The sequence below is a fragment of the Coregonus clupeaformis genome, unplaced genomic scaffold, assembly GCF_020615455.1.
Source record: "Coregonus clupeaformis isolate EN_2021a unplaced genomic scaffold, ASM2061545v1 scaf0047, whole genome shotgun sequence".
Taxonomy (NCBI): domain Eukaryota; kingdom Metazoa; phylum Chordata; class Actinopteri; order Salmoniformes; family Salmonidae; genus Coregonus; species Coregonus clupeaformis.
The window spans coordinates 47,501-63,189 of NW_025533502.1; the positions used below are offsets into that span (position 1 = coordinate 47,501).

Here is a 15,689-nt window from a genome sequence, read left to right on the forward strand (position 1 = left end):
ACAATCTTAACAGATAAAAGTTCAGCTCAGTTGTCAGAGCAGAATCTCTCTGACACATATGAGCAGTCTCTTAAAGTTCTTGTGTTCCTTCCTTATAATCCTTTTGTAGGTTCCAGTAGGCTTGTAGACACCGCTGTTTGCAGCTCTCTCTCATCAACTTCCCTGTGAAAACCACAAAGGAAGCAGGTTGAGAAACTGAACTAAGTGATACAGCACCTACACAGCACAATACATTTCACTACCAGTATGGTTGTAAAGATGGATTTTATCCCAGTAGATTTTATTATGATTATATTTGTTTATGCTCAGAATGACTCATTCAAGTCAGAAAAGTGAGCTTACCTATGTATGTTCATCAGTGTGAACTGTGGGCCTGCATCTGGCTGGTGAGAAGTTGAATATCAGGTTCCATTCTAGTTACAGCCAGTCTCAAGCACTGATGCAAATGTTCATCTGTCAATCTTGATCTCATCGGAGTTTTCAGCAGTTTCATGCGAGAAAAGGTTTTCTCGCAGATATACGTGCTGCCAAAAACTGTGGACATTTTCATTGCGTGTTTTTTGATGTTTGGATATGTGTCGTTTGGGAGGCGGCATAGAAGTCAATGAGACTGTTGGGCTTGAATGCGTCTTTCAGAACATCACAGTTCTGTAACTCAGCCAACTCAAACTGATATGAAAGCTGGGCTTCATCAATGTCGGCAACAAAGGGGTTCTGAAAAAGACGGATTTCTTTTTGCATGAACATGTAGTTCACTGAATCGCACACCGAACTCCGCCTTCAGCATTTCCAGTGCTTCCACGCACTTTTCAGCTGGGACAGGACCGCTGGGTTCTCTGTCGACAGGTTTTGGGTAGCAGGAAGATGGACGAAGTTGCGCTTTTTCACTTGTTCCAAAAGCAGCGCTAATTTCACCTCAAATGCTTTTATGTGTGAATACATGTCGCAAATGAGTTTCCCCTCGCCTTGTAGCTGCAAGTTAAGGCTGTTAAGTATTTCTGTCACGTCTGTTAAAAATGCGAGGTGCCATTTCCATTCTGGGTCGATCAGCTCTGGGACCGTTTTGTCTTTTAAATGAAGAAATGCGTTAATTTCGGATAGCAGCTCGTAAAAACGCCTCAAAACTCTGCCCCGGCTCAGCCATCGGACCTCTGTGTAGTACAGCACATCTCCGTGCGTAGACTCCAGTTCAGACAGGAATTCTTGGAACTGCCTGTGTTTAAGTCCCTTTGCTCTGATGCATCTTATGCACGACACCACAACCTTCATTACAGAATCCCACGTCAACACTTTGCAGCACAGTGCTTGCTGGTGAATTAGGCAGTGGACTCGTAGCGGGGCGGTGAGACCCCTTTTTTCCAACTCCCGGTTCATGCGTCCTATTAGACCGCGAGTTTCGCCCACCATGCTAGGAGCCCCGTCAGTCGTGATGCTAGCTAGCTTTGACCAGTCCAGGTCCAACTTCTCCATGGTTTGGCACACTTTGTCAAAAATATCCTCTCCCGTTGTAGTCCCTTTGAGACTTTGGAGGGCTGCCAGCTCCTCGCATATCTCAAAGTTTGCGCTAACTCACGAATAAAAATGAGCAGTTGCGCTGTGTCTTGCACGTCCGTGCTCTCATCCAGTGCTAATGAAAAAAAGTCAAATTCTTTCGTCTTCTGCTGCAGCTGGGCATATACATTACTCCCGATTTCTTCAACGCGTCTGGTGATTGTACTCGGCCGACAGACTTACGGCATTAAATGCATCTTTCTTCTCGGGACACACCTCCTCCGCGACAGCATCCATACATTTCTTAACAAACTCTCCGTCAGTGAAAGGCTTACCGCTGCTTGCTATCAGTTTAGCAACCCGAAAGCTGGCCCGAACGGATGCCTGGTTCAGCTGAGCTTGGCGTACAAATGTATTCTGCTGAGATAGTAGTCCACTTTTTAGCTTTGAGAGTTTGTCTGCTCGTATTTGGCCTTGCAAGCTATCGTACTTGTCTTTGTGACGGGATTCATAGTGTCGGCGAAGATTGTATTCTTTGAATACCGCCACCGTCTCTTGACAGATGAGACAAACAGCCTTTTCTTTGCATTGAACAAAAAAATAATCGTTTGTCCACTGCAGGTTAAATACCCTGCATTCTGAATCAATTTTTCTCTTACCTAACCTTTTCGCCATTATTCCGTTCTCTCTTTGACAGGGCCGGGCCTAGGATTTTTTTTCTGGAGGCCAAATAGGAAAAAAATCCGATAGCGTCTCTGGTATTGTTCAGAGGGCCGGGCCAAATGTGCTGACGGGCCGTATCCGGCCCGCGGGCCGTAGTTTGGTGACCACTGGTCTAGAGGTTTCTCCAGGACCAGGCTGGTATTCATTAAGGCGTTTTAAAACGTTTTGCAACAGAATATGAAAATAAGCATTTCTAATTGGAGAAATTCAAGTAGTCCCTCCCTGTTTCAGTCCATTTTCTTCCATTTGGTGCAAAATTAATTGGACCAGGTCATTAAGCCTACACTCTCCTCACTCCCTCCAGAGTCACTGCGGAGTGCAGACAGACCGCAAGCCCATTGTTCTAAGGCAGAAAGTGAGACATTCAACACTCGAAGCTGTTAAGCCGCCATAAAAAAATGTGCGGCACAAACGGATGCACACACACACACACACAGGCATACAGTACACACACATACAGTACACACACATACAGTACCCACACATACAGTACCCACACATACAGTACACACACATACAGTACCCACACATACAGTACACACACATACAGTACCCACACATACAGTACCCACACATACAGTACACACACATACAGTACCCACACATACAGTACCCACACATACAGTACACACACATACAGTACCCACACATACAGTACACACACATACAGTACACACACATACAGTACCCACACATACAGTACACACACATACAGTACACACACATACAGTACACACACATACAGTACACACACATACAGTACCCACACATACAGTACACACACATACAGTACCCACACATACAGTACCCACACATACAGTACACACACATACAGTACCCACACATACAGTACCCACACATACAGTACCCACACATACAGTACACACACATACAGTACCCACACATACAGTACACACACATACAGTACACACACATACAGTACACACACATACAGTAACCACACATACAGTACACACACATACAGTACACACACATACAGTACACACACATACAGTAACCACACATACAGTACACACACATACAGTACACACACATACAGTACCCACACATACAGTACACACACATACAGTACCCACACATACAGTACCCACACATACAGTACACACACATACAGTACACACACATACAGTACACACACATACAGTACCCCCCACACCGCTCTAGAATGAACTGCACCTGCTCATTGTTTTCCTGAACACAGAACACACTTGCCAACACAAATACGTCTGTCTTTCATTTAGCTTGTACCTCTACCCCCCCCCCTCGCTTACTCTCTTGTCGTCTCTACCCCCCCCCTCTCTCTCACACACACATTAATGATGAATATAGGGTATCACCATCTTTTCCATGGCTTTCTCTGGAGCCTGTGGGTTGTAGGGTGTGGAAGGGGGAGGGTATTGTGTGGGTGGTAGGGTGTGGACGGGGAGGGTATTGTGTGGGTGGTAGGGTGTGGACAGGGGAGGGTATTGTGTGGGTGGTAGGGTATGGACAGGGGGAAGGTATTGTGTGGGTGGTAGGGTGTGGACGGGGGAGGGTATTGTGTGGGTGGTAGGGTGTGGACGGGGAGGGTATTGTGTGGGTGGTAGGGTATGGACAGGGGGAAGGTATTGTGTGGGTGGTAGGGTGTGGACGGGGGAGGGTATTGTGTGGGTGGTAGGGTGTGGACGGGGAGGGTATTGTGTGGGTGGTAGGATGTGGACAGGAGAGGGTATTGTGTGGGTGGTAGGGTGTGGACGGGTGAGGGTATTGTGTGGGTGGTAGGATGTGGACAGGAGAGGGTATTGTGTGGGTGGTAGGGTGTGGATGGGGGAGGGGTACTGTGTGGGTTGACCATACATCTGGGGGTTTTTTCATGGCCAGCATGGCATAACACCCCATTTTGGATAGACTATTATTTGCTTTAAATGTATATTATATATATATATATATATATATATATATATATATATATATATATATATATATATATATATATATATATATATATATATAAATTTCTGGAACATTTCATGGACGTTTTACCCACCGTTAGTATGACTATTTAGTTCGATTCAGTTCTATCCCTCTGTTGCTTGAGCCAGCGTGAAATAGATACAGTATATTAAAATCTAACGTTGATCATGAATCGGATAAACTTCCAAGTGAGGTAACAGCCTCTGACAGAGCTGTGATGGGTCTCTGATGCGTGAAGAAGATGTTGTCAGAGCGGTGGCTGTTTTCATTGTCTAAAGGCTTTACTATAGTCTATCTCTCCAATTGCTTTCTCTCCTTCTCTGTCTCCTTCTCTCTCTCTTTCTTTCTTTCCTTCTTTCTCTACCTTCAAAGTCCTTTGTGTTTGAAATCTAATCCTGGTAGATTGAGATAGTGTAAATATTCTCCAAATGGGCTTGTTGTCATAGAACCAGGTGCTGAGTCTTAAAGGTCTCCAGTCAAATTGACCTTTGAACCCTAGAAAAGGGCATCGAAGGGCAACAGCCAGTCAGTGTAGATAGAGGACTTCAATCCAATGTAAATATCACAGATTGGCCCTTTAAAATTGGGGCCTGTGTTATCTCTTGCTTCAGACGGAAGGAACATCTAGCTTCCTCAGCTCAGAGAGAGACAGCCATATGTTTAGAGGACAAATTTCCTCCATTACCACAATCCCCAAGACAGAGATTGTCTTCTATTGTTTGCATTCAAAATCCAAGTAGGAAATATGACAAGCCGAGGCTGTATAGTTATTAGTGTATATACAACACCAGCTGCATTGGACCTGAAGGATTATATCGTTTCCACAGTCATGACGGGACAACTCCAACTCAGTGGCTGCTGTCAGGTCTTATCAGTCTCTCTCTCTCCCTCTCTCTCTCCCCCCTCTCTCTCCATCATTCTCTTTTTCTCTCTCTTTCTCGCTCTCCCTCCCAGCAGCCCCGGGGTATCCTCGATTCTCAGGGAGTCTCGCCCATACCTTCCTTCCCATGAGCCACTTGGATCACCATGCCAACAGCGGCGTCCTCTACGGGCAGCACCGTTTCTATGACACCCAAAAAGGTGAGTCGGTAAACGAATTAAAATTCAATCAGACGGAAATAAGATATTGAAATCCAATTGAACACAACAAAGTATGATGTAATTGGATAATGGATATTGCGAGCTATGTCGATGCCCACAGGGATATTACCTTAAATGTAATAATGTAATCCTGTCTTTTAGATTTGCTGCCTGGTTGGCCAATGGATGTTTTTTAATGGGGAAGTTCAGGATTTTACAACTTGATGTTTCCTCACCCTGAAAGTAGTCTATGGGCTAGTAAAAACTGAAATCCATGGTTTGGTTTTCTATTAAAGAGCCACTACAAACTTAAGCTAACTTTAGCCACTACCAGCTAACAGTGAATGGAAGTGAATATTTTTTTAAAGGCCAAATCACCTCTAAGTAACATCAAACCAAATATGGAGTTGACTTCAGTTGATTTCAGTAGATTTGGTCAAGACATTTTAACATTTGCACACATTCGCCATTAATGTGTGAGCTAGTGGTGGCTAAAGTGGCTGTTTGAAGAAAAACAAACCATGAATTACACTTTCTCCTGTCCCATTGACTACTTTCAGGGTGAGGAAGCGTCTAACACCAATTTCTAAAATCCTGCACTTCCCCTTTAGGAGTCTGTTTATTTTATACTGAACAAAAATATAAATGCAACATGCAACAATTTGAAAGATTTTACTGAGTTACAGTTCATATAAGGAAATCAGTCAATTGAAATAAATAAATTAGGCCCTAATCTATGGATTTCACATGAATGGGCAAGTTTCGCAGCCATGGATGGGCCTGGGAGGGCATAGGCCCACCCACTTGGGGCCCAGGCCCACCCACTTGGGAGCCAGGCCCACCCAGTCAGAATTAGTTTTTCCCCACAAAAGCGATTTATTACAGACAGAAATAAAGTTTGTTCAGCTGTCCGGGTGGCTGGTCTCAGAAGATCCCGCTGGTGTAGAAGCCGGATGTGGAGGACCTGGGCTGGCGTGGTTACACGTGGTCTGCGGTTGTGAGGCCGGTTGGACGTACTGCCAAATTCTCTAAAACGACATTGGAGGCAGCTTATGGTAGAGAAACGAACATTCAATTCTCTGGCAACAGCTCTGGTGGACATTCCTGCAGTCAGCATGCCAATTGCACTCTCCCTCAAAACTTGAGACATCTGTGGGATTGTGTTGTGTGATAAAACTGCACATTTTAGAGTGGCTTTTTATTGTCCCCAGCACAAGGTGCACCTGTGTAATGATCATGCTGTTTAATCAGCTTCTTGATATGCCACTCCTGTCAGGTGGATGGATTATCTTGTTCACTAACAGGGATATAAACACATTTGTGCACAAAATTGAGAGAAATATGCTTTTTGTGTGTCTAGAACATTTCTGGGATTTTTTATTTCAGCTCATGAAACATGGGACCAACACTTTACATGTTGGGTTTATATTTTTGTTCAGTATATATCATTGAAATATTTTAAATTTATATAATTTGGAACTTTTATATCTTACAGAGAACTTCTATCTAAGAAGCCTTCCGTCCCAGCCACCTCTCATTTCAGCCAATCACGGCCTTCCGCCCATCTCCAGGGCGGGGCCGGGGCACCCTCAGGGCTCCTGCAGTCGGGACATGGACCCAGGGGGCGGAGTCAGCCTACACAAGGGCCTGAAGGAGGCATCCGTCGAGAGAGGGGTGGTGCCCAGTACCAAGGACAAGGAGAGGCCCAGCAGCAAACAGGAGGCCAAGGAGCGACAGCAGCACCACAGCCACCACCCCCAGCCCTCACATCCACACCACCACCACCCACACCCTGGTCACACACAGCCCCACCCCCACCAGCAGCACCCCCAGTACCCCCAGCACCCGGTATCCCTGGAGGAGGTCAATAGCAGAGCCCTGGAGAGGCACAAGGCCGCCCTGGCCATGGAGCACAAGGAGCACCAACAGGCCATGGGTATGGCCAGACCCCTCAGCGCCTGCCTGCTCAACGGAAAGATGCAGAACGGGGGGGACTCTGGGACGGGTGGGGCCAAGGCTTCCATGACTAGCTATGGGGGGGAGGTGGTGAGGAGCAGGGGGGCTCAGACACAGGTCAGCCACAGACACATGGGGGGTGGGGGGAACGTCCGCTGCACCAAGGAGGGGGTGAGCGGCGAGATGAGGATCAGCGAGCAGCCTTCGGACTGTCTGGAGGGGAGGGGCCAGATGCTTCACCACGCCCTGCCCTACTCTGTGGCGCCGCCCCTGCAAATGGGTTCAGCCGGTGGGGGAGGACACCCCCACCTCCACCACCACCCTCACCCCCATCCGGGGGGGTTCCACTGCCTTCAGCTCCACCCCAGCCATCCACATCACTCCCACCACTCACACCCCCACACACACCACCACCCGGACTTCTTCTGCCCGCCTCCGCCTGCCCCTCTAACCAACCCCTCGCCGCACGAGAGGGGAGGGCCGTCCAGCGGGGGAGGGGGGCGAGACCCCAAAGTGACAGGGCCCACGTTCATACCATCTGTAGGGGGAGGACACCAGGGGGACAAGTCCAGCGGGCAACCCTTCCAGATGGGCACCCCAACCGACTGCCAGGGGTTGGTGGGTGGGGGCAGCAGTGCCAAGGACAAGGCTATGGAGAAGAGTGGGGGAGGGGGGCCCCCCAGTAACTGGCACAGGAAACAGCAACAACAGCAGCATCCAGCAGCATACAGAAAGGCTGAGAAGGCCCCGGACTGGATGCAGCAGCAGAGTCACCACCACCAGCCCCAGCAGCCACAGCCCCAGCCCCAACAACCCCAGCCCCAGCAGCCTCAGCCCCAACAACCCCAGCCCCAGCAGCCTCAGCCCCAGCAGCAGCAGCCTCAACCCCAGCAGCACCAAGCCGTGCGTTCCCGCAGCGTCGAGTGCATCAATAGCGTGGGAGTGGACACCACCGATGTGTTCCGGCCCTCTCTTCCCCAGGGAGCCAAGGCCGGACACTCCCTCCCCCACTCAGTCAACACCTCCCCCTACAGGGACTGCTCCCTCCCGGGCCCCCTGCCCAACGCCTCACCCCTGGGAGGTCGGGGAGGTGCAGGCGGTGGGAGCTGTTCCTTACAGAGAGATGGTCAGAAGGTGGCCCGTATCCGCCACCAGCAGCACGGCGGGCCTGCCCCGGATGCCCCAGCAGCAGAGCTAAACCAGAGCAACAAACAGAACCAGGACCAGGACCTGAACAGGAAGCTGGAGATGGAGATGTCCCCGTACGGCTACAGCAACAGTGGGCAGGGGCAGCAGCATCACCCCCAGCAGCCCCCGGTTCCCCCCTGGGCCATGAGGCCTCACCATGTCCACCCTGCAGAGGAGGAGCAGCAGCGTAAGGCCTACATGGAGTCTCTCAGTGGGGGAGGCGGTGGTGGTGGCAGGCAACAGCCCCAGCAACAACCAGGGCAAGGTATGGGCCTCCCTCCTCATCCTTCTCCCCAGCCCCAGCCACCTCCACCCCCAGCCCCCTCTCAGCAGCAGCAGGACCCCCAAGTTGCCTCACAGGCCCATGGGGAGAGCAGTGCCATGAAGAGCCTTCTGAAGTACAGCACCCAGCAGCAGCCCCTGCTCCTCTCCCAGAAGAGTCCCTTCGGAGGCCTGGGGAGCCTCAAATCCGGTGGCCCTGGTGGTCCTGGAGGTGGCAACCCCGGGGTTAGCTGCACCCTGCAAGGCAGCAAACAACAACAGGCCCTGCCCACCAGGAAGGGCCCGGCCAATGACGGCGAGCGCTCTGACTGTGGGGGGCGTGGCCGGGAGGTGGGCGAGGCGGCGGGTCACGGCGAGGGAGAGGTGCGCCAGCCGCCTGTGGGCATCGCAGTCGCCGTGGCGAGGCAGAGGGAGCCGTCTTGTCGCCCGGTGGACGCCCACCCCAACAGCCGGCAGGGGCGGGTACACCCCTCCATGAAAGGTGCGGGGGTAACCTCCGGGCCCTTGGGGTCGCTTGCTTAAATAAACAGAAGGAGCAGGGGAACTGAGCAGAGATTATTTATCTACGACCTTTGGAAGACCTCGCTGATGAAAAATAAACAGCGGGCTTTGCCAAAGCCAAAAGTAGAAACAGCTTTATTTGACTAAACAGTTAAAGGCCTGCACTGGGAGGAAAATAGAGGAGTAGTGGCAGTAGATCTGTAGTGGGTATAGTTGAGAGAGAGAGGCAGTAGATATGTAATGGGTATGGTTGGGAGAGAGAGAGAGAGAGAGAGAGAGAGAGTGGGAGAGAGAGAGAGGGAGAGAGAGAGAGAGAGAGAGAGAGAGCGAGAGAGAGAGGCGAGAGAGAGAGAGAGAGAGAGAGAGAGAGAGAGAGAGAGAGAGAGAGAGAGAGAGAGAGAGAGAGAGAGAGAGAGAGAGAGAGAGAGAGAGAGAGAGAGAGAGAGAGAGAGAGAGAGAGAGAGAGAGAGAGAGAGAGAGAGAGAGAGAGAGAGAGAGAGAGAGAGAGAGGCAGTAGATCTGTAATGGGTATGGTTGGGAGGGAGATAGAGTGAGAGAGAGAGAGAGGCAGGCAGCAGATCTGTAATGGGTATGGTTGGGAGAGGAGAGAGAGAGAGAGAGAGAGAGAGAGAGAGGCAGGTAGAAGCAGACCCATTGGTGAGGGTGGAGAGTAAGACTTTGGCAAAGAGGGAGGCAGACAGGTGAGTCAGGTATAAACCTAGTTAGGTAGAGATTAGGGTTGCGAAATTCCAGTATTTTTCTCAAAGTTCCGCATTTTTCCAGAATTCCTGATTGGAGGATTCCCAGATTTCCTGATAATTCCCTTGTAATTCCAGGAATCTTCCAAGCAGGATTTCTGGAAAACCTGGGAATTTGGGAAAGTTACCGGAATTTTGCAACCCTTGTAGGAAGTAAGGGAGTTAGAGTTCCCTGGCAGTTAGGGTTGCCTGGGAGTTAGGGTTCCCTGGGAGTTAGGGTTCCCTGGGAGTTAGGGTTAGGTAGAGATTCCACTTTTAAGGTCAGGGTTAGGTTGAGATTCCACTGTAAAGGCGCGCACACATTGCATTGAATGTGGATCTAGCGTTCGTTCAGCGCGCTGTGTTTTAGTGATCACCCGCTGTAGATGTCTGACTGCCAACAAATTTCACACAACTATACATGTAAAATCGGTGTGCACTCGGTTTGCAAATCACATTCAGAGGTGCTAAGTACTCTGGGCCAGCAAACACTACTGGTGTGTCTGAGAATTTAAGGTTAGAGTTAGGAAGAGATTCCCTTCTTAAGGTTAGAGTTAGGAAGAGATTCCACCCTTAAGGTTAGGGTTAGATAGAGATTCCACCCTTAAGGTTAGAGTTAGGTAGAGAATCCACCCTTAAGGTTAGAGTTAGAAAGAGATTCCACCCTTAAGGTTAGGGTTAGGAAGAGATTCCACCCTTAAAGTCAGGGTTAGGTAGAGATTCCACCCTTAAGGTTAGAGTTAGGTAGAGAATCCACCCTTATGGTTAGAGTTAGGAAGATATTCCACCCTTAAGGTTAGAGTTAGGTAGAGAATCCACCCTTAAGGTTAGAGTTAGAAAGAGATTCCACCCTTAAGGTTAGGGTTAGGTAGAGATTCCACCCTTAAGGTTAGAGTTAGGAAGAGATTCCACCCTTAAGGTTAGGGTTAGGTAGAGATTCCACGCTTAAGGTTAGTTTTAGATAGAGATTTGTGAGGTACAGAGACTGAGTGTTGGGGGTTAGGGCTCATCAGGGGATAGGTGGTGAAGACTACTGCCTGAACTGGTATTTGTCTCCTAGGACCTCCTCGCTCCATGTACCCCTCAGACCCTGCAGGAGAGGAGGAGAGGAAGAGGATAAGTGCAGAGCGGATGGGTCTGACCTGCCTGGACCGAGACAGAGAGGCCTACATCAGGTGAGACTCAGTCTTACATTACTCAGCAATATGACATCATCATACACAGCTGGGCAACTTCCTGAGTCAACAAGAACAAAACCTAGACCTACCAAGGCCATCACTATACGCTTGAAAAGAGGATATGTCACAAACAGCAACATGTAAACATATCATTACTGGAGACACCCTACCAGTTTTGGAGGCAGCGTTGTGTTTGTTAGCATAGAGCGGTGCGGTAGCCAACTAACAGTATATAAGTGAATTGTTTCACCCCACAGTTAAAGTTGTTAACAGTTAGTTAGCAACCACTCCTACACACCGTAACGCTGTAGTGTCAAAAACAGGTCTTCAAAAAGGTGTCTCCAGTTGTGTTTACATTTGACCAATTGTGACATCATCCACTTTCCATGCGTATTGGGATCTTCTCAATTAGAGCCCTCCTTCTCAACTCCCACCTTCCCCCTCCACTCCTACCTTCCCCCTCTACTCCCACCTTCCTCCTCCTCTCCACCTTCCTCCTCTACTCCTACCTTCCCCCTCCACTATCACCTTCCTCCTCTACTCCCACCTTCCCCCTCCACTCCCACCTTCCTCCTCTACTCCCACCTTCCTCCTCTACTCCCACTTTCCCCCTCCACTCCCACCTTCCTTCTCTACTCCCACCTTCCTTCTCTATTCCCACCTTCCCCCTCCACTCCACCTTCCTCCTCTACTCCCACCTTCCTCCTCTATTCCCACCTTCCCCCTCCACTCCCACCTTCCTCCTCTACTCCCACCTTCCCCCTCCACTCCCACCTTCCTCCTCTATTCCACCTTCCCCCTCCACTCCAACTTCCTCCTCTACTCCCACCTTTCTGCTCTACTCCCACCTTCCTCCTCTACTCTCACCTTCCCCCTCCACTCCCACCTTCCCCCTCCACTCCCACCTTTCTCCTCTACTCCTACCTTCCTCCTCTACTCCCACCTTCCCCCTCCACTCCCACCTTCCCCCTCCACTCCCAACTTCCTCCTCTATTCCCACCTTCCCCCTCCACTCCAACTTCCTCCTCTACTCCCACCTTCCTCCTCTACTCTCACCTTCCCCCTCTACTCTCACCTTCCTCCTCTACTCCCACCTTCCCCCTCCACTCCTACCTCCCCCCTCTACTCCCACTTTCCTCCTCCACTCCACCTTCCTCCTCTACTCCTACCTTCCCCCTCCACTCTCACCTTCCTCCTCTACTCCCACCTTCCCCCTCCACTCCACCTTCCTCCTCTACTCCCACCTTCCTCCTCTATTCCCACCTTCCCCCTCCACTCCCACTCCCACCTTCCTCCTCTACTCCCACCTTCCCCCTCCACTCCCACCTTTCTCCTCTACTCCCACCTTCCTCCTCTACTCCCACATTCCCCCTCCACTCCACCTTCCTCCTCTACTCCCACCTTCCTCCTCTATTCCCAACTTCCCCCTCCAATCCCACCTTCCTCCTCTACTCTCACCTTCCCCCTCCACTCCCACCTTCCTCCTCTACTCCCACCTTCCCCCTCCACTCCCACCTTTCTCCTCTACTCCCACCTTCCTCCTCTACTCCCACCTTCCCCCTCCACTCCACCTTCCTCCTCTACTCCCACCTTCCTCCTCTATTCCCAACTTCCCCCTCCAATCCCACCTTCCTCCTCTACTCTCACCTTCCCCCTCTACTCTCACCGTCCTCCTCTACTCCCACCTTCCCCCTCCACTCCTACCTTCCCCCTCTACTCCCACCTTCCTCCTCCACCCCATCTTCCTCCTCTACTCCTACCTTCCCCCTCCACTCTCACCTTCATCCTCTACTCCCACCTTCCCCCTCTACGCCCACCTTCCTCCTCTATTCCCACCTTCCCCCTCCACTCCCACCTTCCTCCTCTACTCCCACCTTCCCCCTCCACTCCCACCTTTCTCCTCTACTCCCACCTTCCTCCTCTACTCCCACTTTCCCCCTCCACTCCCACCTTCCTCCTCTATTCTCACCTTCCCCCTCTACGCCCACCTTCCTCCTCTATTCCCACCTTCCCCCTCCACTCCCACCTTCCTCCTCTACTCCCACCTTCCCCCTCCACTCCCACCCTTCTCCTCTACTCCCACCTTCCTTCTCTACTCCCACCTTCCCCCTCCACTCCCACCTTCCTCCTCTATTCCCACCTTCCCCCTCCACTCCCACATTCCTCCTCTACTCCCACCTTCCCCCTCCACTCCCACCTTCTTCCTCTACTCTCACCTTCTTCCTCTACTCTCACCTTCCCCCTCCACTCACACCTTCCCCCTCCACTCCCACCTTTCTCCTCTACTCCTACCTTCCTCCTCTACTCCCACCTTCCCCCTCCACTCCCACCTTTCTCCTCTACTCCCACCTTCCTCCTCTATTCCCACCTTCCCCCTCCACTCCAACTTCCTCCTCTACTCCCACCTTCCTCCTCTACTCCCACCTTCCCCCTCCACTCCCACCATTTTCCTCTACTCCCACCCTCCTCCTCTACTCCCACCTTTCTCCTCTACTCCCACCTTCCTCCTCTACTCCCACCTTCCTCCTCTACTCCGACCTTCCTCCTCCACTCCCACCTTCCCCCTCTACTCCCACCTTCCCCCTCCACTCCCACCTTCCCCCTCTACTCCCACCTTCCTCCTCTATTCCTACCTTCCTCCTCCACTCCCACCTTCCCCCTCTACTCCCACCTTCCCCCTCCACTCCCACATTCCCCCTCTACTCCCACCTTCCTCCTCTATTCCCACCTTCCCCCTCCACTCCCACCTTCCTCCTCTACTCCCACCTTCCCCCTCCACTCCCAGCTTTCTCCTCTATTCCCACCTTCCCCCTCCACTCCAACTTCCTCCTCTACTCCAACCTTCCTCCTCCACTCCCACCTTCCTCCTCTACTCCCACCTTCCTCCTCCACTCCAACCTTCCCCCTCTACTCCCAACTTCCCCCTCCACTCCTACCTTCCCCCTCCACTCCTACCTTCCCCCTCCACTCACACCTTCCCCCTCTACTCCCACCTTTCTCCTCTATTCCCACCTTTCTCCTCTACTCCACCTTCCCCCTCCACTCCCACCTTCCCCCTCTACTCCGACCTTCCCCCTCCACTCCCACCTTCCCCCTCTACTCCCACCTTTCTCCTCTATTCCCACCTTCCCCCTCTACTCCCACCTTTCTCCTCTATTCCCACCTTTCTCCTCTACTCCCACCTTTCTCCTCTATATTATTCTGTGTTTTCTGTCTCCTTATTTCTCTCTCAATGGTCCTATCTTAGGGATAATAAGGATCCAGTGGAATTCACAAGGATCCATCCGTCCAACAGCTGTCACGGTGACATCACCTCTCACCTCATGGTGCCGGGTGGGACTTCTCTACAATCTGGCCAATTAGGAGACCCCTCTGCACACGCACACGCCCACTCGGCCCACCACCATTGGATGCCAAGCACTGGAAGCCCCTCCATCTGGATGACAAGCCACTCCTACGGTGAGAAAGTTATCTTGGATTCAAATTCAGAAAACTCTTATTGCTATAATAACCAACGTGTTGGTGTCGCACTATAAATCAATTGTAATGCCTCAATAAAGATAGAATATATATAAAACAATCATGGAAAAAGAGATAAGACGGGCCTACAGATGTATTCTGGATCATTCTTCATCTTACTATGTAATGTCCTGTTGCTGCCTTTGAAAGCTGTGTTCCAGTATAGCTGTATTGTTAATGAATTACACATTGCTACTGAATCTGTCGTAATATCTTTCTGATGTTGCAGGAATCGGCCACTCAGCCCTTCACCAGAACCTCACCCCAGGTTTCTCTGCAGCCATGCCAGGGTCTCTACAGCCTGTGCTGCCTCTGCCCCAGGACCCGTCTACCCAGCTGGTGGTGCTACCCACAGAGCCTGCTGCCCACCCTGCCACACATCACCTGGGTGAGCCTCACTGTTTTTCTCAATGTGTTTTTCTCAATGTGTTTCTCAGTGTGTTTTCTCAGTGTGTTTTCTCAGTATGTTTTTCTCAATGGTTTTCTCCTCTTGCATATGTCACTCTACATCCTTACTTAGTTACCCCATTACCCCATTACACCCTTAACCCTACCCTTACCCCTACCCTTAACCATTAACCCTACCCTTACCCCTACCCTTAACCATTACATTTACATTTTAGTCATTTAGCAGACGCTCTTATCCAGAGCGACTTACAGTTAGTGCATACATAATTTTTTTATCGAACCCACAACCCCTGGCTTGCAAACGCCATGCTCTACCAACTGAGCTACATCCCCTGCCGGCCATTCCCTCCCCTACCCTGGACGACGCTGGGCCAATTGTGCGCCGCCCCATGGGTCTCCCGGTCGCGGCCGGCTACGACAGAGCCTGGATTCGAACCAGGATCTCTAGTGGCACAGCTAGCACTGGGATGCAGTGCCTTAGACCACTGCGCCACTCGGGAGTACCCCTTACCCCTTACCCCTTAACCCTACCCTTAACCATTACCCCTTAAACTCTACCATTACCCCTTAACCCCTACCCTCAACCTTGACCTCTTGAACTGTGGTTCATTTTATTATCTTATTACAGTCCCTGTCTGTTGTTTTCTACTCC

General features: G+C 50.9%; 1 protein-coding gene across 1 annotated transcript in view; it reads left to right on the forward strand.

Moving 5' to 3' along the window:
- Positions 1–15,689, forward strand: part of LOC121551786 (BAH and coiled-coil domain-containing protein 1) — an 80,995-nt gene that overhangs the window by 13,805 nt on the left and 51,501 nt on the right. The window contains exons 2-6 of the mRNA XM_045212740.1: positions 5,146–5,268; positions 6,764–9,175; positions 10,993–11,107; positions 14,358–14,569; positions 14,859–15,017. Of these exons, the coding sequence (XP_045068675.1) occupies positions 5,146–5,268; positions 6,764–9,175; positions 10,993–11,107; positions 14,358–14,569; positions 14,859–15,017 (3,021 nt within the window). The remainder of the gene's footprint in view (positions 1–5,145; positions 5,269–6,763; positions 9,176–10,992; positions 11,108–14,357; positions 14,570–14,858; positions 15,018–15,689) is intronic.